The 23,607-nt window shown below is 44.3% G+C and overlaps 1 protein-coding gene across 1 annotated transcript in view; it reads right to left on the reverse strand.

The window, feature by feature from the left end:
* LOC144818167 (baculoviral IAP repeat-containing protein 1-like) overlaps positions 1 to 23,607 on the reverse strand; it is a 1,283,508-nt gene that overhangs the window by 884,963 nt on the left and 374,938 nt on the right. The window contains exon 4 of the mRNA XM_078675291.1: positions 13,709 to 13,808. Within this exon, the coding sequence (XP_078531417.1) occupies positions 13,709 to 13,808 (100 nt within the window). The remainder of the gene's footprint in view (positions 1 to 13,708; positions 13,809 to 23,607) is intronic.

Raw genomic sequence — 23,607 nt, forward strand, 5'->3', positions numbered from 1 at the left:
GCCAAGAGCACTTTTTAGTTTGCAGTACTGCCCTTCAGTTTTACAAGCCCCCATTGAATGTTATCCAAAGTGATGACGGTGGTTCCAGCACATCTAGGGAGGTCAGGGATAACAGTTTTCCCTTACCTCGGGAATAGCTGTTAAAGGTGGGCTCACAATAGCCAGTTGTCTCCCACCTCAAGACTATGTTGAACCTCCTGCAATTGGTGATGTTCACTATCAATGTGCCAAAGTCATACCTGACTCCCTATAATGCGCTTCCTTTCATCAGAGCTGTTTTGGACAAAGTGCAGTTTTGGTGAGTCTAGGATATTCAGGCTTTCATACAAATGTTTCAGCCCCTATCCTGGATTTCGTTATGAATGACACTGAGGCTGTTGGACCTCATGGCATCCTGTATCCTGCTTGTAACATATGCCCATTGACATACGCAGACTCCGCAGTGGGACCTGAAGTTCCAGTGGGCACAGCATCAGGTGAATCTCTCCAACATGGTCTACTTCTTGGTGGGAATTGTGAAAAACGTGCAGTGGTGTGTGACGAACCACGATTGGGTCAGGGGCAGATCTCTCTACCTTCCTCAACCAGAGCTGACCATAGTGACAGATGTGCCACTACTTGGCTGGGACAGACAACTGGGAGTAATGGAGATCAGAGGCCTCTGGTCTTCACATCAGTATGTTAGGGCTTCGGATAATCCACTTGGCATTGAAAGCCTTTCTTCCTTCTAACAAGAGAAGAGTAGTATCTGTGTTCGTGGACAATACAATTGCCATCTGGTACTGCAACAAACAGGGATGAGTAGGGTCGTGGATCCTTTGTCAAGAGGCACCTACGTCACTGGACATGGTTGGAGCCCCAGGGTGTTTCCCTGGTGACTCAACACTTAGCTGGATTTCTGACGGTCAGGGTGGACAAACTCAGTAGACGATGCCTAGTGGATCAATAATGGCATCTCCATCCAGAGGTGATGCAAGGTCTCTTTCGAGACTGGGGAGAGCCTTTGCTAGATCTGTTCGCCATCGCCAAGAACTTGCAATGTCTGCAATTTTGTGCGCTGGAGTTTCCAACGCGTCTTTTGTTCTGAGACGATTTTAGTCTGGAGTGGAGCTCCGGCCTCCTGTATGTCTTTTTATCAGTACCACTTCTGTCCAGAGTTCTCAAGAAGATCAGGAATGTCTGGGTCCAAATCATTCTTGTGGTTTCGGATTGGGCATGGAAAGTCTGGTATTCCGAGCTGTTGAGCGTGAGCATCAGTCCCCCGATCAGTCTGCCTCATCAAGAGGATCTTCTGTTGTAACAACAGGGGAGGGTCATGCACTCAAACCTGCACACCTTTCACCTTTATGAGTGGAAATTGAGTGGTGACAGTTGACAGCTTTCAGACTTACTCATAAAGTCTGTGATGTTATTCTAGCACCAAGTCGGTATACACCAGCCAGTGGGATACATTTGTGGCATGGTGTTCATATAGGAAGATCAGTCCTCTATCTGCACCCCTTTCTCAGGTTCTTCTGTGTGGTCTATCCTTGGCCCAGCAGGGTCTTTCTCTCAGCACAGCTACCTCCAATTCACCATTTCTGTCTTTTTGTGGTTGCCAGACCAATCTTCTTTGTTGAAGTCACCTGTTGTGGTTAGGTCACTCAAAGGTTTGCAACATATATTTCCTTGCAGGCCTTTTATGTTGCCACAAAAGGACCTAATGGGCACATCATGTGAGCCACTGCACAATTGCTCTCTGTTATAAATGGGGGTCTCTAGTTGGCAGAGGTAGGTACCTTTGTCCAAGTGCGGACCCTTGCTTCTAGTCAGGTTAAGGGAGTTTCATCCTTAGACAATCCCTGCTCACCCCCTTGGTAATTTGGCACGAGCATGACAGGCTTATCTCAGAGGCAGTGTATAAAGCATTTGTGCACATATACATTAATACAGTGAAGACACTACAAATGGACACCACATCAGTTTAGAAAAATAAGTAATCTTTATCTAAACCAAACAGGACCAAAATGACAAAAATCCAACATACAGTTATCAAGATTTGACTTCTAAAAGGTAAAAACAGTTTTGTCTATAGCACACTATAGATGGAACACTTTCAACACAAAGTACCTAGGATGTGTCAAAATCATAATCAAAAATAGCCGCAGGGAAGGTGATGCATCGGTTCCTTATGCACAGGAAAGGTGATGCGCTGGTTTCTTTCTCCAGGGGAGGTGATGGGTCGGTTCCTTCCAATGCAGCCCCGGCATTGCTGTAGACTTGGCTCTCCGATGCGATCCGTTGGTTCTCGATGGGGCCGCAGCCGTGCTGCATTGATCTATTCAGCCGCGGTCCCACGATGCGTTGGTTCTTGCAGTCGCACAGCAGGGCCTGTATCAGAGTTGGTGCTGTGATATCGGACTTCAGGGATCGATACACGAGACTCGGCGTGCTGCAATTTCTCCTGCCGCGGGCAGGTGCTGTGACGGTTTCTTCAGCAGCACGATCGCAATGCGTGGACATTCTTCCCGCACTACGGTGTTGCATTGGAAATGGGTGCTTCACGCTTCCGTAGTTGCTTCTCTTTTCCCAGCTCCAGGCAGCAAGAACAACCCCCAGAGGCCCAACCCAGGAACAGGCACCTCTTGACAGGTCAGAACTCCCAGCAAGGAACTTCAGGAGAGCTGGTGGTGAAGTCTTTGTGTCCCTGAAACGTCAAAACAGGAGACAAGCTCCACTTCAAGCACTTGGAGATATTTTTCAAGCAGATACACAGCACACAGCAAAGTCTTTGTCCTCTCCTTGGCAGAAACAGCCACTGCAGGCCAACCCCAGACAGCAGACAGCAAACGGTCAGTACTTCTCCTTCAGCTTTCCCAGTTCTTCTCCATGGCAGATGCTCCTTTTGAGTCAATAAGTAATCTATAGTCCTGGGGTCTGGGCCCTAATATTTATGTTCATTTTCTCTTTGTTCTCTTGTGGCAGAGGGACTCTGTGCTTAGTCAAAACCAGTTCGGTCCTCTCTGGCCCAGCTTCCCGGCAGGAGGTGGAGACAGCATTGTCCAAGGCAGGCCAGACCTTTTCAGGTGCAGTGAAATCTCTTCCCACTACTCTAAATGCAACCCAGGTCTATTCACCCCAGCTCTGACTCATCCGGGAAAGGCAGGACACACCTACCCCCCCAGTGGCTGTCTGAAAAGAATGCACATCCGCAGCCTCTGTCAATCCAAAAACTGACAGTCAATTCACAAACCAGCAGAGGCACACAGAATGGCTAAGCAAGAAAATACCCACTTGCTGAAAGTTGTATTTTCAAACACACAATAGAAAAATCATCTTTACCAAAAGATGCACTTTTATATTCTGAGTTCAGAGATACCAAACACCTTTCCACCTTGTCCCAATGGAAAGTTATACTTATAAGGTATTATAATTAAACTCCAATTCTATCCTATGGGACAGATAGCCTTTCAATTGTGAAAGACGAAAGTCAGTGCATTTCACTATCAGGACATATCACACATATTAGTACATGTCCTACCTTTCACCTACACTGCACCCTGCCCATAGGGGTAACTTGGGTCTACCTTAGCGGTGACTCACATGTACTAGAAGGGAAGGTTAGGGCTTGGCAAATGGGTGCACTTGCCTGGCCGACAAGGCAGTAGAGACTGCATGCAGACGCTGCAGTGGCAGGTCTGAGACAACTTTTGAAAGGCTGCTTGAGTGGGTGACACAATCAGTACTGCAGGTCCACTAGCAGCAATTGACTTATAGGCCCTGGGTACCCACAATGAGTGCATTGAGTGCATGAGTACTAGGGACTTAGTAGTAAGTAAAAAAAAAAACAATCAGGCAAACACCAATCCATATGCACAATTTACATCGGGAGCCCTTGAACTTTGGCACTGATCAGCAAGGCAAAGTGCCCAAAGCATCTAGACCAGCAAAAACGAAATCCAGTACACAGCAAAAATACAGGCAGCAGAGGCAAAAAGACAGGGGAAAACCATGCCAAGGATGCCAGGTCTAACATTTAATCCATTTATTAACTATGAAGACTGCTTTTCTAATGCCTATTACAAATCGGCCAGAAGGGTCAGCGAATTGCAGGCACTCTCTGTACACCCTCCTTAGAACATCTTCAATCCGGATAACCTGGTACTCTGGACACATGATTCCTTCTTCCTGTAGGTTGTGATACCTTTCCCTGTAGGCCAGAATATCACACTGCCTAACGTTTTTCTCCATCTCATACTTCAAAGGAGGAGAGACTCCACCGTTTGGACCTAAAGAGAGAGGAGTAGCTCCACCTTGATCGCACAAGAGAGTTCCAGGCAGACAATCGACTCTTTGTGGGGTGCCTAGGGGCTAGGAAAGAGAAGGCTGTACTGAAATGGACTATCTCAAGAGGGATAGTGCTCTGAATAAATATCTGTTATGCATTAACCAAGTAGCAACCCCCTGAGGGCTTACGTACTCATTCTGCCAGAGCTAGATAGATATGGAGGTCAGGACTCATTGGGACCAGGTGTTAAAAATTACATTATCGTGAAAAACGAAGGTAGGAAGCATGAGAGTGTCTAGGAGTCCAGTCACAAAAGCACAGCAAAGTAAGGACAAAGCATGAAAGGATATAGGGAGAGAACGGTACAAGCAAAGAATAGAGAAGGAAAGGATAAAAAACAGACTGCATGGGATACACCCAGTGTGTGCAGGAGAGTGAAAGAAAAAAATTGCACAATATTAACGGGTGGTCAGGAAGAGGAGTCTACTAGGGTTCATAACCTGTTGAGGTGGGTTGAAGCAACAATGTCAGGATGGGGTAAACATAGGAAGGAAGAGGTCTAAATGCGGGCTATGGATCCAGGTAGGAATGGGGTCCAAGGAGAACTGGTAAATGCAAGTGTACAAGAATGCGGGGAAATGGACAAGTCAAAGTGGTCAAGGCTCTGTAGGGCAGAGGACTGAATGGAAGAGGTAGCCCTAGCATACAGAAAAGTAACCACTACACCCGGGAAGCTGGTAGAAAAGAAACAACATGTTAAATTCAGTGCCGGAGGCTGAAGGAACAGGATACTCCCATAGGCTCCCCTCAAAATTGTCTGCAAACCTATTAACTGAATTGTCTTTAGCAAAGCTGTGGGCTGTTTGCCCTTGCAAGTAGATTGAAAACAAAAATGTCATATGACCCGACATGGATTCAGGTAGTAGGAGGCACCTTCCAGTCATCATCCCACCCCACAATCCATGGTTAAAAAGGGGAAGAGACAACTGTGCCACAAGATCAGCAGGCTCAGGACTAGGTGCTGATTTACTAACAATTTATGTAACACACTGCAGCAAGGCAGGTTTCTATGCTGTGTTTTGTGAATGGGAGAGAGCCGAGAAGGGCCATATTTAAACTATATGGCACTCTTCTGCTCTCAAGGACTTGCACACTTGTTGGTGCTTAGCAACAACGCAGGCACCCTTGCATTATGCTAGAAGGGGGGCTGTGTTATGGGCAGGAATGTTTACGTGCAGGATCCTGCAAAAAAAACGAATCAAAGAGGCATTGTCTTCTTTCTATATGTGAAAATGTGGGAAGAATTTGGTCTCATTTCTGTTTCTGTTCTCATTGAAGCATGAGAAAAGGACATCTTCCCTTGTCCTTTACCCTCTTTTAGCTTAATCACCCGTGGAAGAAAAGCATGGCCCGTTTACGATGCCAGCATCAGTGCAAACCATGCCCTTACAAAAATTACACTTCCCCTAGCTAGCTACATACTCACTGCATAAGTAATGCAGGGCATTGGAAGAAATATGTGACTGCGTTGATGTCTATATGCAAAAAGAAAAGATTTAGAACTATGATTACTAAAGAAGTCTTTACTGTCCCTCTCTTACCTAAAGTACATATCAGTAGACCCAGAGAGAGCAAGAGACTAGCCAACTATTGACAAACAGAGGCCTTGACAGGAGGGCACTGCATTAAAAATGAGGGGCATTTCATCAGATAAAGTGTTGTACATTTTAATATCAGGGCTGCCTCGCCAAGCTGGATACACCAAGTGGATTGGCCCTGCTCAGGCCTGGAAGTAGGGAAGTCTGAAAAAATTTCCAAGTCCAAAGTATTTTGCTTTCTGAGGAATTTTAATCTCACACTGTGGAACTGCCTATCCAATACATTTTGCTGTTGGTCCCCTTGAAGCTTTGGAGCAAAGTTCCCAAACTTCTTTGGTGCCTGAACTACTACAGGAGGACAATTATAAGGTCCATAGGACCCCATGTGGAGTAGTTTTAGGTTCTCAGGGGGAGATTTATCAATGGGTTGCATTGCCTTTGCACCACTTTTGCGCCATGCAAAGGGGCGCAAGGGCGGCACAACCACTAAATCAGATTTATCAAGCCATGCAAGGTGTGGCTTGATAACTCTAGACTAACAAAATGCAGCACAATTTGCTATGTTGCATTACTCTGCCCCAGGGAGGTGGATCATGGCTGGAGCATGGACTTTCCCACCCAAGGATGTTGGGACATACCCAGCTTTACCATTCCTGGTAGACCTGAGAATGGGGCAGAATGATATGCCTTCCCAGGTCAGGCGTAACGTGGATAAAAAACTTTATTTTTCCTTTTTTGTTCCTACATAGAAAGAGGAAAGACCTCAGAGGATTGTTTTTGCGCAGGAAGGTGTCTGTTCTTGCACAAAACAATCCTGTCTGCAAAGCAGGCACCCATGCACCACAGCACAAATATGCCTGCATTGAAGTTTGCCAGCACATTGTGCACCAGGGCAAGCAAGTATAGGAATGTTCTATATTATGTTAAATATGGTGCAATCCTGCCCTTTCTCTTTCACCTAGAAGGTGGCTTGCTGCACTGCTCTGCGTGAAATAATGATGAATCTGCCCCTCAGGGTGACTGGCAGATGGAAACAACAAAGTCCAGTCCAGTACAGTTGCCACTGGTCAACTGGCATTCTTCACAGGAATGTCCTCTTCAGCTTTTTTAGGTTCCTGGAGCAACCCAAGGATCAGCTTCATGATCCTTGGGGACCTTTCTAAACTATTGTTTCAAAAGGAAGGGGGGTCCAAACTACTCGGTTCCTTCTTGCCGGTCTCAAAAGCCAAGTGCAGCAGATTCAGTCTGCCTGGCATCCTTTTGCAAATTCAGCATTTTTCTAAGCAATGACTAATGATGAGGGTCCAGACTTGACCAATTCATCAGCCTGAGGGGGGGACACCCTATGACACTCCTAGTTCCTCTATGACCAATGGAGTAAAGGATCCCAGGTCGTGACAAATCTATTTTTGCTGTAGTTCCTGTTTGCGTTACTCTAATAAGGCCAAAAATGCATTGTGTCAGGACACATCCCCTATGGCAAAGGTCTTTGGCCACACAAAACTTGGGCTCTGAGGCTGTGGGTGTGAGTGGGGAGTGTACCATGGTAAGCATAGTGCGTCCCACATCTAACACTAATTGCAATTTGAAGCACTCTCTGTACCCACAACAAACCCAGAGACTGAGGCCTGATAGGTCACAACAAAGCAAAGTCTTTCAGTGAAAGGCATTAAATACACAAGAATTGTCTTGGCATCTTGTTCTCTCTCTGTCAAGTGCTAGATGTGGCTCAACAGACCTGTTACGCAGGATTGGACATTACAGTGTCAACAGGATGCCCACAGCCTCCCTTGTGAATATTCTGTGGAATTCCGAGGGGTCATCTCTGCCCATTCAGGTCAGCCTATTGTTTGCTCCTGGGATGCAGTTCACACATTTTGCACACCTATTACCAGGCTCGAGAACAGGTCGGGAGTTGGCAAAAGTGAATGCTGTTTAGCCTTGTGACTGCTTAGGCAGATTAATGGTAACTTTCTATTTATTATTTCTATTTAATAAAAATGCAAAATCACTATGGTTTTATATAGAGGACAGCAAGACCTGCCAAACCAAAAATAGCTTTTAGGGATTTATTGCTTTAGAGACGTTGTCATGTTTATTTTTAACATGTGACACTTTTAAATTCCATCCGCCGAGCCTTGTTGGCTGCAACGCCAACATAGGAGTGACTAATATTTAACAGGGAGGTTTTTACCTATTAAAAAGGGTTAGTTTAACCATTTGCTCGGCAAGCTTTACACTGCAGCAGTCAGGCTACAATGCTAGCCCTGATGTCATGTTTCCTTGTCGTACTGAGTGGAGTGTACAATAAGTTCTGCAGATCTCAGGTGACTTTTCCATTTCCATGCCTTGGGTGCAGTTTCTACATCATACACAATGGCCTTAACATGCCAATCAATGATTAGTCAATGACTAAACGGTTTAGGGTTCATAGCATATACACTATGCGCTGACAGTAGTGCCATGGTGAGCCATGCCATCTTAGTCAACAGGCTTTCAGAGATAGGAATCAGAGGCACGGCCTTCAATCGGTAGAGGCTGGAACCTTTCCCTCAGAGCAATTCATGCTCCTGTGTGTGGTACCACACAGGAACTTTACGTTCTGGACTCAATGACATTGCCAAATGGATGCACAACAACAAACTCAAACTTAATGGGGGAAAACCGAACTCCTTATATTTGGAAATAACACCACACTGTGGGGCCCCCAACATTGGCCTCCTCAGATGGGTCCTCTACCCGTTCCCTCCAAATCAGCTCGCAATCTCGGCATCATTTTTGACGACCGCCTGACTATGAAGCAACAGGCTGTCCGAGTTGCCTCTACCTGTTTTGTCATCCTCAAGTGGCTCAGAAAGATTATATGGATGCTTCCTCTGGACACTCAAAAAACCATAGGCCAAGAACTAATAACATCTAGACTGGACTACGGTAACGTTTTGCACTTAGGTTCTAGTAAGGAAGTCATTCGCAAACTTCAGACAGTACAAAATGCCGCGGTCAGATTACTCTGCAAACTTCCCAACAAATCCCCTAATTCAACCTCCTTAAGAAACCTCCATTGGCTCAAAATTAAAAATCGCACTAAGTTCAAAGCCATGTGCTATATGCACAAAATCAATTCTGGCACCGCTCCTCTTTATCTAAAATCCCTAGTTCACCACTACTGTCCCCCTCGCGCCTTCGTTCTTCCAATCAGCACAAGTTCCAGATACCCAGGATAAAAAGAGCCAGAATGGGGGGGGCCGCTCCTTCTCGTACCTGGCTCCAGCACTCTGGAATTCCCTTCCTTTTCACCTCTGTACTGAACCCAGCTACCCTAAATTTCGCAAAGATCTTAAGAGCTGGCTGTTTAACCAATAGGTTTCCTAATTACTTGGCCCTGTGTCCCTTTTCCTGCATTGTCCTTCAATCGTCCTGTCTCTAGCGCCGGGAAACCTCAGGGTAGCTCTGCGCTCTATAAATTTAAATATAATAATAATAATACCACAGGGTTCGGCTTTAAGCCCTACGCTGTTCAATCTATATGTTCCCCTCAGGCTAAAATCATCAGGAAGTTTGGCTTCTCAGTGGTCTCATATTCTGAAGATACACAGCTAGTCATATCAATTTCCAGCAACATTGAAGAGTCAGCAGATCGTTTCAACCACTGTATGACACAGGTCCCTCAGTGGATGAGTCATAACTGTCTGAAATTGAATGGGGAAAATAGAGGTTCTCCTGTTTGGCTCGGACACCTCAATTTGGACAGATGGTGGCCGTCCTTTCTGGGAGACCTTCCTGTCCCGGTGCAAAAGGAAAAAATCTAGGCTTTATTTTTGACGATAAATTGCCCTTTAAAACCCCAGATCAGCTCCCTCATCTCTTCAATCTTCTTCATCTTAAAGATGATTAGGAAAACTCACTCCTTCATTCCTCTGGAATCCTTAAAAACCCTGGTGACGGCACTAGCCTTGTCCAGACTGAACTACGGAAAGGCGCTGCACGTAGGGATCCAAACGCAGCACCTTCAAAAGCTGCAGCGTCTTCAGACTGCGGCTGCCAGACTGCTGCTGGATAAACCAAACTTTCAGCCAGTCTCGCACAAATTGAGAACTTAGCACTGGCTCCCAGTGGCCAAGAGGATTACTTTAAAATCCCAATGCCTAATGTTTAAGGCACTCCGTGGGTCTGGTTCTCACTATCTGAAGGTCAACTGAACTGGTACTTACCTCCTAGAAATCTGGGCCACCATAAACCGCTACTAACACCCAGGATCAAGAGAGCTCGCTGGGGTGGAAGAAGTTTCATGGTCGGGACTGTTAAAACCTCGAACATGCCCCCAGACAGGATAAAACACAGCCCTACACTTCTGGCCTTTAGAAAAGCACTAAAAACATGGCTCTTCATCAACTAACTCTCACACACCTAGTCACAGTGGCAGCCATGCTGTATTTCAGGGTATTAGCACCTAGTCGCCTCCAGGCAGTTGTGCACTCTATAAATGCTCTAAACAAATAGTGTTCGGAGTCTAAAACAGCAATACATTCAGGAAACAAAAAGGTTGAGCAGTAAAAATGAGCAATTCCTCATGCCCACTTCATCATTTTAAACAAGAGCTTGTCTTGCAGCCAAATCAGGTTTTCATCATGTTTCAGATTAAGTTCAAAACATGCCATATTCATTACAATGGAAGTACATTCAGTTCAAAGCTTCTCATATTACTTAAACGTTGACCATATTTGTTTTGAGGCATAACAAAATAATTTCAACTGCGGTCACATTCATATCAACATACATCAGATTCAGTTCAGTGTAGGTCATTATCATTTTAACACTAGTTTGATTACTTTCAGTGCATGCCATACTCATTCAATTGGGTATCACATCCATTTAATATAGGGCAAATTAATTTTAACAATTGTTATAATCATTGCTATGCCTTTCCTATCCATTATGACATGAGTAATGTTTATTTCAACAGATCAAGACTTATTATGGCAGTTGTCATATTCCTTTGAAAGTGTGTACTTTCAAATTCAATGAACATGTTACTTGTGTCAACATATGTCATGTATGTTTCAACATGTGTCAGAATTATTTCAAGATGTGCAATATTCATTTCAATGGATGTTGTACTTAATTCAAAGCTTCTCATATTCATTTAAGAGTGGGCCATATTCCTTTTAAGGCATGCCAAATTAATTTCAACTGTAATCATCTACATATGAACGTATGTCATATTTAGTACAGTGTTAGTCATGTTCATTTTGACACTAGTCATATTTATTTCAACCTATCTAATATTTGTTTGAACATGTGCAATATTCATTAGACCATGGCTTGTATTCATTGCTGATTGTCTGACATTCAGTTCATGTGTGTCACAGTCATTTGAAAGAGTGTTGCATTCAATTTAACATGTATCATATTCATTTTAATGGATGTTGATTCCGTTCAAAGCGTCTCATATTCAATTAAGTGTGGGCTACATTCATTTTAATTTACATAAAATTAATTTCAACTGCAATCATATTCAAATGAACATGTTTCATATTCAGTTCAGTGTTAATCATATTCATTTTGAAACCAGTCATATTTATTTCAACTTATCTTATATTCATTTGGACATGTGTGATATTCATTTGAACATGGCTTGTATTCATTGATGTATGTCTGACATTCATTTCATGAGTGGCACAGTCATTTTAAAGAGTGTCAGATTTGATGTAATGTTTGACATATTCGTTCCAATGTGTGTCATATTCATTTCAGCACCAGTCTTTATCATTTCAATAAGGGTTATATTCACTGCAGTTTTTGCTGTATTCTTTTCAGCAACAACATATTCCTTTCAACATAGTTACTATACATCTCAGTATATATTTTATCCAGTTCAGAGTGTGTGTTATTTCAATTGTCTACTAGATAGTATATTCATTCTGCCATCTTGCATATTTGCTTTGACACATGTTACATTCATTCTGGTGTGTGTCAAATACATTTTGCTGCACCCCATGCATTTCAGGAGATGTCTTATAGGGGGATCTGTAATTTTGACATGAACGGCTTCCCATACTGCCAGGCACAGTCTCAAATGTGCACTAACTGGCATTGCGATCCAGTATTAATAAAATGCTGCAGAAATCAACTTCACAGTAGAGTCTGAAGACCCAGAATGCATGAATGACTCACCTAACTGCTGCTGGTTAACAGGCGCTGGGGAGTGTATGATCCATACTGAGCGCGCTTCGCAGCTTGGTTTCGTCTTGGGCCTGAACTCTTCGGTTGGTTGGACATGGGGGCCAAGGGGGCACAAGTTGCAACAGCAGGCGCCAGGCGGAAGTTAAAGAGGTTATCTGAACAGACGTCCTTGGACCCTGCCAAGCAGTGACCTGTTTTCGCTTAAAAGTGTTTATTTTACCTCCTTAAATTTCATTTGTATATCTCTTATGCCTCTCATTGATTGACTGTATTACATTTTGTATTTATGCTATGTTTTTGGTTTCCATAAACTTGAACTTAAAAAAAAAAGTGTTTATTATTCCTCCTGACTGGCTGGTAGTGACACTTCATTTTTGCGAGCTCTTCAGCCAGAGCGTCCTCCACAGCACCCCCTAAATGTAAGAGCTTACTGCAACACTGAAATAATTTCTTCGGGCACGGAGACACAGCAAAAGTTAGGATTCTCTCTTGCGCCGTTCTGTGTGTCAGCCTCCACAGCGGCAGTAAATCCTCCAGTCCTACGGACCACCTCCTGTGAGCCTAATCATGTAACTACAGAACAGTCGGCACAATCCTCATGGCGCCACTTTCAAGGACGGGCACCCGGAAAGTTTCCTTTAGGCATCAATACTGGTGCTCACTACGGACAGGCTGAGCCGGCAGCAAATTTAAAATCGGACCCATGCATTAGTTAGACAGTCTGCCTGCCGGTGAATCCAACACCGGTAAAATATGCGCAGCACCGCACACTAGTCAATTCATGTGCCTCCCGGCGCGCAGCACGCCAAACACCATGTCCAGTCCCCGCTTAAATTCCTAGACCTTACTTCCCTTCACAACCGGACGTGAGGTCACACCCCCGCCCGCCACAGCCAGTACGCAACCACTGCTGAGGGCATGCCCCACCCGCCGCAGGTTACGGTGTCAGAATGGGTATGAGACTGCCACTCGGCTCGTCAGGCTCTTCTAGAGTGAGTGACTCAGCCGCGCCCGCAATTTCAGCACAGCTATGTTGTAGCACTGAAATGCGATAGTCATGTCCGTTGCGTGACACTTGGCAGGCCTGCCCCGCGGCCGCAACGGACCTCGGACTCCAGTCCAGTGCCGGCCCGCGCGGCCGCCTCAAAATAGGTGCTGCCTGGGGCGGACCGCCCCCCACACCCCCCCCTTAGCTACGCGGGTGCACATGGACCACAATAGACAGCTTTGTCTGTGACACGGACATCTGTAGGTGTCAGTGGGAGCAGACAGTGGCCCACTGAATAGCAACATGCTCCCATTGTCCATTTTACAATGTGACACTTGATTTTGACATTACAACCCCTGAAAATGTTGTACTGATACAATGGCAGAGGTGAGCACCTGTTCCCCTTGTAGGCCATCCTCTCTGTATTCACACATTTTACTATGATTTACAAGGATTTGCCTCCTGATGATGGTTTGGGTACAGCCTCTTCATGTTCTTCTAGATCAACACATACCAGCTCAAAGCAGAGATTTGGCCAGTTCGCTTCACAGATGCTGGGCAAACATAGTGGTGAAATACATCCTGGCCAGTGTTACCCATAAACTATGATAAATAGTTTTTTGTGAGACCACTAATGTAAGCAAAAGAACAAAGCAGATATTTTTTACTTACTTTGGGAACCACTTTGCATGCTCTTTCCAAGGATCATCACTTTCTTCCCAGCTACCCAGACATCCCTTGCAGGAGAAACACTGCACTGTGTCCTTCCGTCCTACGGGGAAAATATCATGCATAAAACAAATGCAAGCCCATCTCAAACATTATTGTTATGTTATGTTATGTTATGTTAAAATTGACTTATAAAGCTCGCGTTCACCGAGCGGTTTCTTGGCGCTGGAGGCAGGCCGTTTGCAGTTACAGACAATGAGTGAGTTTCAGTTGTTTGCGTCTGTTATTTTGATTCTTCAATTCACATTGACATGGTGTTGGGACACTTCCTGGTTTGATACGATATTTATGTTATCAAAAATATAATATACTGTACAATTTTCTATTGCATTTGAAACACATTAAGAAAGTTAGTGACTTGCTTTATGATTTAGTTAAACAGGTAAGCCTACAAAAATATTGTTTATAGGTACTAGGCAACATGAGCAACAGGATCTATGGAAAATGGTAAGCAGAGCATTTGTGAAATAGTGCTTCAGGTGTGATGCAGTCAGATGTCTTGCCATCACCACAGTTGTACACATAACATGTACGGTTGTATGTCACGATGTCTTTAGCAAAAATAGCAGACAGAAATAGTGTGACCTAAATAGAATTTACAAAAAGAATGCTCCATTGGGTGCAGATTTTCATTATTAACTTCAATGGAGAATTTTCTAAATAATATTTAGAACTTGATATTTCGTCTGGAAGGGGCTAAATATTTGGCCAGCATCCAAACCGTACTTAATTTCTGCTATTTACCTAGTGGCCTGCAGAATTTTACCCAAATTCTGCTGTTTAGCCAGTCACCAGTCAAAAACCCGAAACTTCAATGTTTTTACAGCCACAGGCTAAATAGCAGATATTATGTCCTTTTAGTCCAGCGACTAGATAAACAATGTGAAGGAGGTGATAGAGAGCACACAGCACTCTAAATTGTTGGGGTGCATTATACTCATGGTTTAAACACATTTATCTATATTTTCGCGTGTGCAATGTTTCACGTTTATCAATGCATTTATTCAACACCGTAAACATAGAATCATAATGTATATCTTTAAGTAGGATTTCTTTGTATTAGAGACACCATCTTTTTTTTCTGCATATATGAAAAATAATATTATATTCACATTAATATAACCCAGAGTTATAAGTTGTTGTTGGTTTTGAAACCCTTGGTTGCTGAAGAAATGATCAAATGTATTTTTGTGTGTGCCAGAACAGTATGTCTCATCCCATTGTAGGTATAAAGGATTCCACCTCATTAGCAAGTTTCAAGAGATAATTGAATGTCTTTGAAAAGCCTAAGAAGCAGAGGGGAGGATATCTTATGTACCTGGCCTATCTACACTCCAAGGTCACAAGAAGCAAGGAAGATTTTATTAAAGAAGTAATGGAAAATCACCACAACCTTGGAGAAGTGAAATAATTTGTCATGTGATACATTTAGGAGGGGGCTGAGTTTATCCTTTTTTGTATTAAACGCAGGGATAGAAAAGGCAAACTTCTAGATTTTCAGAGGAGAAGGAGCATCTTAAGAGCAAGCTTTATAGCTTTATGCTATTTTGACCCATTTGACATGAGTACTTCTAAGGAAGTCTACACGTGCTGACACCTTTGAGAATTAAGATAGGGGAACTTGCCAGAAATACCATCAATAAGAGTAGTGTAGGGAAAGAAAATTCATGCTTCCCTTCCTAATGAAAAAGGACTTGGATTCTGCCTTCATCTTGGGTTGTGTACTAATCTTGGAGTTTTTTACTTTGTGTCTCCTATGCCAAATTAATGATATGCGTAGATTTGTCTCTGTATTCATTTTCCTGTACCTATACTCGCTAATTCTGCGTTGTGTATACATTCAGCTATTTTTAGCCTTATAATAAAACCCATTAACTAGAATTCGGAGTCTGTGGTCTTTACAGCATGACTACATTGTAAGTATAATCTTGACGTGTTTCTTCCCCTCGACAACTTTCAGCAGGTAAATAAAAGACCATCATTGCTAAATTTGGAAGGTAAGGCAAGGCCCAAATTTGGCTAAATCAGAGGTCTTTATTTGGCCGTACATGAACAAAAAAAGGGACTTCAGGCAATGGCAGAGTGGTGACCATCTTTTAATAGGGGTGCATGAAAGCATTGGAACAATTTGAAAGTGAGTGCATGCAAACGTACAATAAATAGATAGTGTTGCCACCTGGTCCGTTTTATGCCAGCATGATCGGTATTTTACTTTCCCTGCCAGTACTATAATAAGAAAAATCACCTAAAGCTAGTATTTTTACCCTGTCAGTACATACTAGTAAACGCTAGAAGAAAACACTTTAAAATGTGTTCCTGAGCTGCTCCCCTAATGACCTTTGACTGATAATTAAAGTAAACAAAGACAGTAAGGGCGTGTAAAAATGAATTTGGACATTTCAAATAAAATTGTACTTCAGAATCATGTCCGGGCCTTTGTAGACTGTCAAAACGTAAACAGATGGCCAGTATTTTTCCCTGGGAAAGGTGGCAACCCTAACAGTTGTAAGTACAAGTGCATGAATTAAGCTAAGTGTGCTAGGAAATTAAACAAACAAGTTTAGAAATCCAACTTCTGCGTCAGAGCTTCCAGTTATGGCATAACATACTTTGGGAGTATTTGGTTTTCTGCATATGTTTTTTAAAGTTATCTCTGCAAAGATTAGTCTGTTTTGAGTATGCGTTGCATAAATGTTTTCTTCACTCCTGAGAATGCATTATGTTTAATGCTCATGGCAATCCTCTGGATGATTTTTGACAGCGGGAATCATCTTGGGCTTCTCATGGATTTATTTCTAAGGAGGACTGTGCTTGCTTAGTGTTTCAAAGCAGACAAGCAGCAGCAAACAGGAAATGCAGCCACTGATAGTATCTGGGCCACAGATGAAGGGCGATATACATGTGGCAATTCGTGCTGGGAGCCCTGGTCTTTGGGGCAGTTGCAGGTGGCATATTTATTTGGTGGGAGACACAGCAATGGTTCTTTAATGGATCACCGGAAAGTTAAAGATAAGGGACAAGTAAGGAAAGCTTCTGGGTAATTCATGGTAAAGGTGGCTATTTATTCAGCTGCCAGCTAAATAGACACCATTTTCTACACTATTCACCCAGCACAGTGCATTTCAGGCATAGACTCGTAGTGGTCTCATTCCATGAGTGGCCCACTAGCATTTTAGACACCTACCCAGTGTATCTTGGGGAATGTAGATGCATTTTTATCATTCTAAACACTGTTTTAAGTGGGGTGGGTCCTATCTCTACTGGGCCCTCATTACCCTCTTTGACAGCTTTGCTTCATTAAAAGAAATCTGGAAGTAAAAAAAATAAAAGTTTGATTAACAGGCTTGAACTGTACCCGACTAACGTCTTTGTAGAAGGAGCTCGGGGAAGGAAGGTGGAGGATTGGTAGGAGAATGGCTGGGTTCAAGCCGGAATCGCATGGTGAGCAAAAAACAATGGATTTCGCCCAGATCTCTGTACTGGGGTGAATGTATGATATTGTTCTGCATTCTGTCCATTAACTGTTGTTTTTGCATTTGTCACCACGAGTGGGACGGGAATGCTCAGACGTGAGTCCCATGCTCCCAATGCCACTGGTGTCAAGCTATCCTGGCTGATGAGGGCTGAAAGCCCGAAACCGGTCCTAGGATGCTTGTTTCCAGTACAGGGAGGACCTGGCTTGGCAGTTCGGGCTGGACTGTTCCCATGGGGCACAGGGTCAAGACTGATTTGCATATGGCTGGGTTCAAACTGGAATGGCATGGTGAGCGAAAAAAACGATGGATTTAGGCCCAGATCTCTGTACTGGGGTGAATGTATGACATTGTTATGCATTCTGTCCATCAACTGTTGTTTTTGCATTTGTCACCACGAGTGGGACGGGAATGCTCAGACGTGAGTCCCGTGCTCTCCATGCCATTGGAATCAAGCTATCCTGGGTGATGAGGGGTGAAAGCCCGAAAACGGTCCTAGGAGGCTTGTTTCCAGTCCAGGGAGGACCTGGCTTGGCAGTTCGGGCTGGACTGTTCCCATGGGCACAGGGTCAAGACTGATTTGCATATGGCTGGGTTCAAACTGGAATGGCATTGTGAGCAAAACAACGATGGATTTAGGCCCAGATCTCTGTACTGGGGTGAATGTATGATATTGTTCTGCATTCTGTCCATCAACTGTTGTTTTTGTATTTATTCAGCTGCCAGCTAAAAAGACACAATTTTCTACACTATTCACCCAGCACAGTGCATTTTAGGCATAGATTCGTAGTGGTCTCATTCCATGAGTGGCCCACTAGCATTTTAGACACCTACCCAGTGTATCTTGGGGAATGTAGGTGCGATTTTTAACATTCTAAACACTGTTTTAAGTGGGGTGGGTTTTGTCTCTACTGGGCCCTCATTATCCTCTTTGACAGCTCCGCTTCATTAAAAGAAATCTGGAAGTAAAAAAAAAAAAAAAAGTTTAATTAACAGGCTTGAACTGTACCTGACTAAAGCTTTTGTGGAAGGAGCCCGGGGAAGGAAGGTGGAGGATTGGTAGGAGAATAAAGACCAGAAGTTGGACTACCAGGAGGGCTAGGATGACAATAGCTATGTGGATCAGGACATGAAGGCTAAGGGAGTTCTTATTCACGAGCATAAGAGTACCTAAGGCCAAAGGAGACAAGGAACACATTGACAAGGATGCACACGACTAAGAGAAACATCATTAGGGACACTGGGATCAGAGTGAGAATGACCAGGAGGACCAGGAGGATGTTGAATAGAAGGACCAGGACCCGGGACCCAGGGCCAGAAGGAACAGAAGGACCAGGTGTAGGAAGACCAGGAGGCAAACACCAACAACATGATGAGGGTTAGGAGGGTCTGAGGGCACTGACTGGGAGCTGGGGGATAAGGAGGGTCAGGTCTAAAAGCTCGAGACAGGTCCAAGAGGACCGTTACAATGAGAACAACAGAAAGCAGGATCAGGGATAGAAGACTGGGACCACATAGATTAGATCAAGGAGGAATTGAGGACCAGGAGCAGAAGAACCAGGGCTGGGAATACCACAACCGGGAAGGAGGAGTACACAGAAGACCTGGAGGTACTAAGTCAGCAGTAACTAAAAGAATATAGAGGACAAGGAAGTCCAAGCCAAGCAAGACCAGTATTAGAAAGTGGTTGAAGGTCAGACTCAGGATGACCCTCAACCAAGTTGCCAAGGACCACATAGACCAGGGTGACCCACATCATGGGAACTAGGAGGGTCAGGGTCTGGAGACCAAGGACAAGAACAACAAGATCTAGAATGGCCGCAATTAGGAGAACCATGATAGAGGGGACCATGATCAGAGGACGAACTGGGATACCAGGAGAACTAGTAGGACTGGGATGTGTAGAATGACAAAGGGGATTAGGAGGCCAGTGAGACCAGAAGACCAGATTCAGAGGAGCAAACAAAGAAGCACCAGTACTAAGGCCAGGACCTCATGGACCAGTAGATACTATGTAATCAAGAGAAGCGGACCAGTGAACCAGAATTAGGGTGATAAGGATGAAACGGGCCAGTACTTGGAGCCTGTGAAACAAGAAACACAGTATCCAAAGGACCAGGATGGAGTACCTGGGAATGATTACCAGAAGGACGAGTACTGTAAAAGGCCAAGACCAATAAGGGCTAAGGTTGGCATAGACAGGAGTTCCTGGAAGCTTCAGAACTAGGAAAGATTAGTATTAACGGTGCACCAGAACAAGTTATTGCAGAACAATGAAAACAAGGAGAAGCAGGACTAGGAGAACTAGAGCCAGGAGCATCAGGACCAGATTGAGGAAGACTATAAAGTTCAGGAACAGGAGGACAATGGCCTGTGCGATGTGGGCACCAGGATAAGCAGGACAGGGGCTAGAAAAACAGGGTGACCTGGAACAAAATAACCATGCTCTGGTAACCGAGCAAGGAAAAGCAGGACCACGGGGCCAGGAACAGCAAGTGCAATATCAGTAGGACCAAGAGGACACAGGATAGAGCTAGGAGGACAAGAACAACCTATACGAGGAGGAAAAGGAACCACAAGATTAGGAAGTCAAGACACAAGAGACCAAATTGACCATTAGAACCACCTTGACCTGCAGTACCAGGTCTAGAGGGTACAAGGTGGCCTGCGATTGCTCAAAGACCAATTTGAAGGGTGGTGGAGGTGCATATACAGCAGAAATGTTTGGAAGGCCAGCAGTCAGGAAGAGTGATGACTAATGTGGTAGCCTGCAAATTCTAGACTGTTTGAAAAATGTGATGATGGATACACAGATAATGCAGAAGTAGTCTGGGAGATGATAGGTGGATTCTAAGGGTTGATGGAAACAATTTGAAAATCAAACAAGGTATTCTGAAGACTATAATGAGGATGCAAGAGCCATAATTGGGGTTTTGTCATCCCGAGGGCAACGGGATACACAGACTCTTGAGGATCAGTAAGGCTAGGGTCATAGGAACAGTGGAGAGTGAAAGCTGGCAAAAAGTAGTACCTGAGTGCTGGGAGGACAATGTGAAGGCTTCATATTTTGACCTAACTATAACATTACTTTAACCCTTTCTTTTTTCAGTGAATGAATGAATGAATGAAAGAATGAATGAACGGGAGGTTCATAGAGCATACGGCTACAACGAGGAGTGTTGCAGCACTGATGCAAGTGTTTCAAAGTACGTGCCTAGCCTACAAAACCTTACTGCCCCACTGCAAATAGCTAAGTTTAAATTTTTGTGTGGAATATTTGCTCAGATGGGATCAGACCCAGTTCGCGTGGGAGCTTATTCCACGCTTGAGCAAAATGAAAGGGGAAAGCTTTGCCACTCCATCCGACGCACTTAAAGCGAGAGATTGACAGGAGAGAAGCAGAGCAAAGCGCCCTGGATGGGAGGTACTGGACACATCTCTTTGTCAGATACTCAGGGCTAGTAAGATATACTGCCCTGTGGACCAAAACAAGGGCTTTGAATAGGATCTGTTTCCTGACGGGCAGCCAGTGGTGAGCTTTCATGGCCGACAAGATTGGAGAAAGCCTGGGCAAATGCAGGAGAAGCCTAGCCGCTACATTTAGGACCACCTGAAGGCGATTCACCAGAGATTCCGCCACTCCTGGATAAAGGGTGTTAGCATAATCCCAGTACGAGGTGATCAGTGCATGGATCACCAGTCTCTTAGCCATGAGAAGGAGGGCATACATTTCTTAAGAGTACAAAGCATAATGAAGCATCGGCCCACCACCGCCGAGATCTGGGGCCTCATGGAGAGGGTGGTGTCTAGTTTTACCCCTAAATTTTAACCACTCCAGATTGAGGGGGCAGGGGCGGCAGTGCAGGGGGCTAAAGATCTTCCCACCAGTTTGACCCATGTGATCCAAATAGAATGATTTCCATCTTCTCCTCATTGCATTTGAGTTGGCTGTCCTGCATCCAATCAAAGACGGCTCACATGCAATCTGTACAAGATGCAGCAATAGAGACCTAGCAGTCAACAAAGGCAAATAACTAGATATTGTCGGCATATGGGATGATTTTACATCCAAGCAGAGGGGAAATGAAGACATTAAAGAGGGTGGGGCTTAAAGAAGAGCTCTGTGGGACCCCTTGGTTGACTTCCCTAACCTCCGAGGAGAAAGGGGCGAGCCAGACTGACTGTCCTCTGGAGGCCAAAAAACACTTGCACGAGTCCAACACAGTACCCCTCACGCCCACTGCAGCAGTTTGGTGGAGAAGGATAGAATGTAAGACAGTGTCAAAGGCGGCAGACAAGTCAAGAAGGACCAGGGATGCATTTTTCCCAGAATCCAATGCCCAATTAATATGGTCTGCGATCTCCAGTACTGAAGATTCCATACTGTGACGGAGGATAAGGGCAGGTTGACTGGGATGTAACCGCTTATCTTGTTCAAGATTCTCAGGGAGTTGAACATTGATCAGTTTCTCCAGCACTTTTGTCAAGGTCGAAGGAGTGAAATGGGACTATAGCTATAAAGGATGCTGGGGTCAAGTGCAAGCTTTTTGATCAAAGGGTTACTTTGGACAGTTTCCAGTCAGCAGGCATAACTCACAAAGAAAGAGAAAGGCTAAAAATAGGGTTTATCACAGGATTGATGATATCTACTGCTGCAGCTAACAGAGAAGGGGGAGCAGACATCAAGAGGGGAGACGGATTTACACTTCATGATGGCTTCCCTGGATTGTTCCATGGAGATAGGCCTTAACTGACTAAGCCTGTTGCTAAGGCTGTCAGGATCATCTTGGCAGACAGAAGGGAGACTCTCTTGTAGTGCCAGCAGTGATTTCGTAATTTTGTTTCAAAGAGCGTTGCAAGCCCGTTGCACAGCTCTTGGGAAGGCACAATAGCCTCTGGCAGGACTGCAGAGAAATGAAAGAATTAATAATCTGAAAGACAAAACGAGAGTTGTGCTCAGCAGGATTAGGTTTATCCATGAAAAACAAGCTCTGGGCCTGTTTCAAGAAGATACAATAGGCTCTATCTAAGAGTGGATTAGTAATTGGCTTTACTATCAGATGCATAGTTCTCACGCCAAATACATTTGAGCTTTTTTCAAGATCTATGTTACTCAGCCAATGAAGCAGAGAACCAGGGTGCCAGGAGCCTAACCTTCCTCTTCTTCAGCTCTTGCAGCATGTCCGCTGCCCCTGTTAACCAAGTGTTGACTGCCTCTACATTCTGGTTGACATCATTGGTCAGACTGGGGCATGTATTAGCAAGAAGATCGACCTAAACAGTCTTCACCTTCTTCCACGCCCTGAAAACATATACATACATACATAAACACATACTTACCTTGCATTGTAAAGGCATGCGTGGTAAAGATATATGTGTGGTAAAGGTACATGGGTGGTAAAGGTATATGAGTGGTAAAGGCATTACAACGTAAAGGCATCGTGAAGTAAATGAGGCGTGGTGAGGTATGCATGGTAAAGGCATGCTTTGTATTGTCATGCAACCTACTGAGCACTGATGCTGTGGCTCTGAGTACTGACAAAAAGGTGCCTTGAGAGTGGGGAGCTGAGAGAGAGGGCTGGAAGAGCTTTTGTATTATATGTGAAAATAATAGAACATGGGTTCTTATGGGTGAGACTGGTACAAATAATACTTGGAGAATGATCTGACAGTCTCTGATGATCAGCAGAGGGCACCAGAATCTATCATGGAGAGTTCAGATGACCTTTTAAAGCTGGCAAAGGGGAGGGTTTAGAGGATTCCAAGTGCTAGTGAGGATTGGCAATGGGATTCCAAAACCCAGAAGCACTGGCTTAGTGTTTTTAGGGCAAGCAAGGTGTAGCAGTGTACATGTTTGTGAATTATTAGCCATGAGCAGAATTTTTATCTGTGTCAAAGAGAGTGCAGTGTAATGACCTCAGTTACAATAGATTCTAATTTAGTGTGTTTCCCAGACACTTGCACTGACATTCCATGGGCATGTGTATGTGGTGGATGTTTAGCACTGTAGTAGTAGGCTCAGTTTGTAGTGAGAGTCTGAGTGTTGAGACTAGTTTGTTGAATTGTAGATGGCCAATAGTTTAGCCTGGTACAAGATGGGGGTGGATATAGCCTACTCAGACAGTGGATCTATTATTGCGCCATGAGGAAAGAAATCCAGACACTGAAATGAGAGAGGATGGAGACAGGCTCTTTAGAAATTCAATATGGTTCTTGTTTGCAAAGGTCTGCTGGTTAGTTCTTTCTGAGCACTGCTATTCGGTAGATGGTAGCGATGATGGATGGGTCAGTGATTTCTGTTGTCCAAGGTGAGGAGGATGTTTCTAAACAGAGCCTGCCATTTTGTCTGTCCCTGGTTACTGCTTCAGG

Source organism: Lissotriton helveticus, chromosome 2_1 (genome assembly GCF_964261635.1).
Source record: "Lissotriton helveticus chromosome 2_1, aLisHel1.1, whole genome shotgun sequence".
Classification (NCBI taxonomy): domain Eukaryota; kingdom Metazoa; phylum Chordata; class Amphibia; order Caudata; family Salamandridae; genus Lissotriton; species Lissotriton helveticus.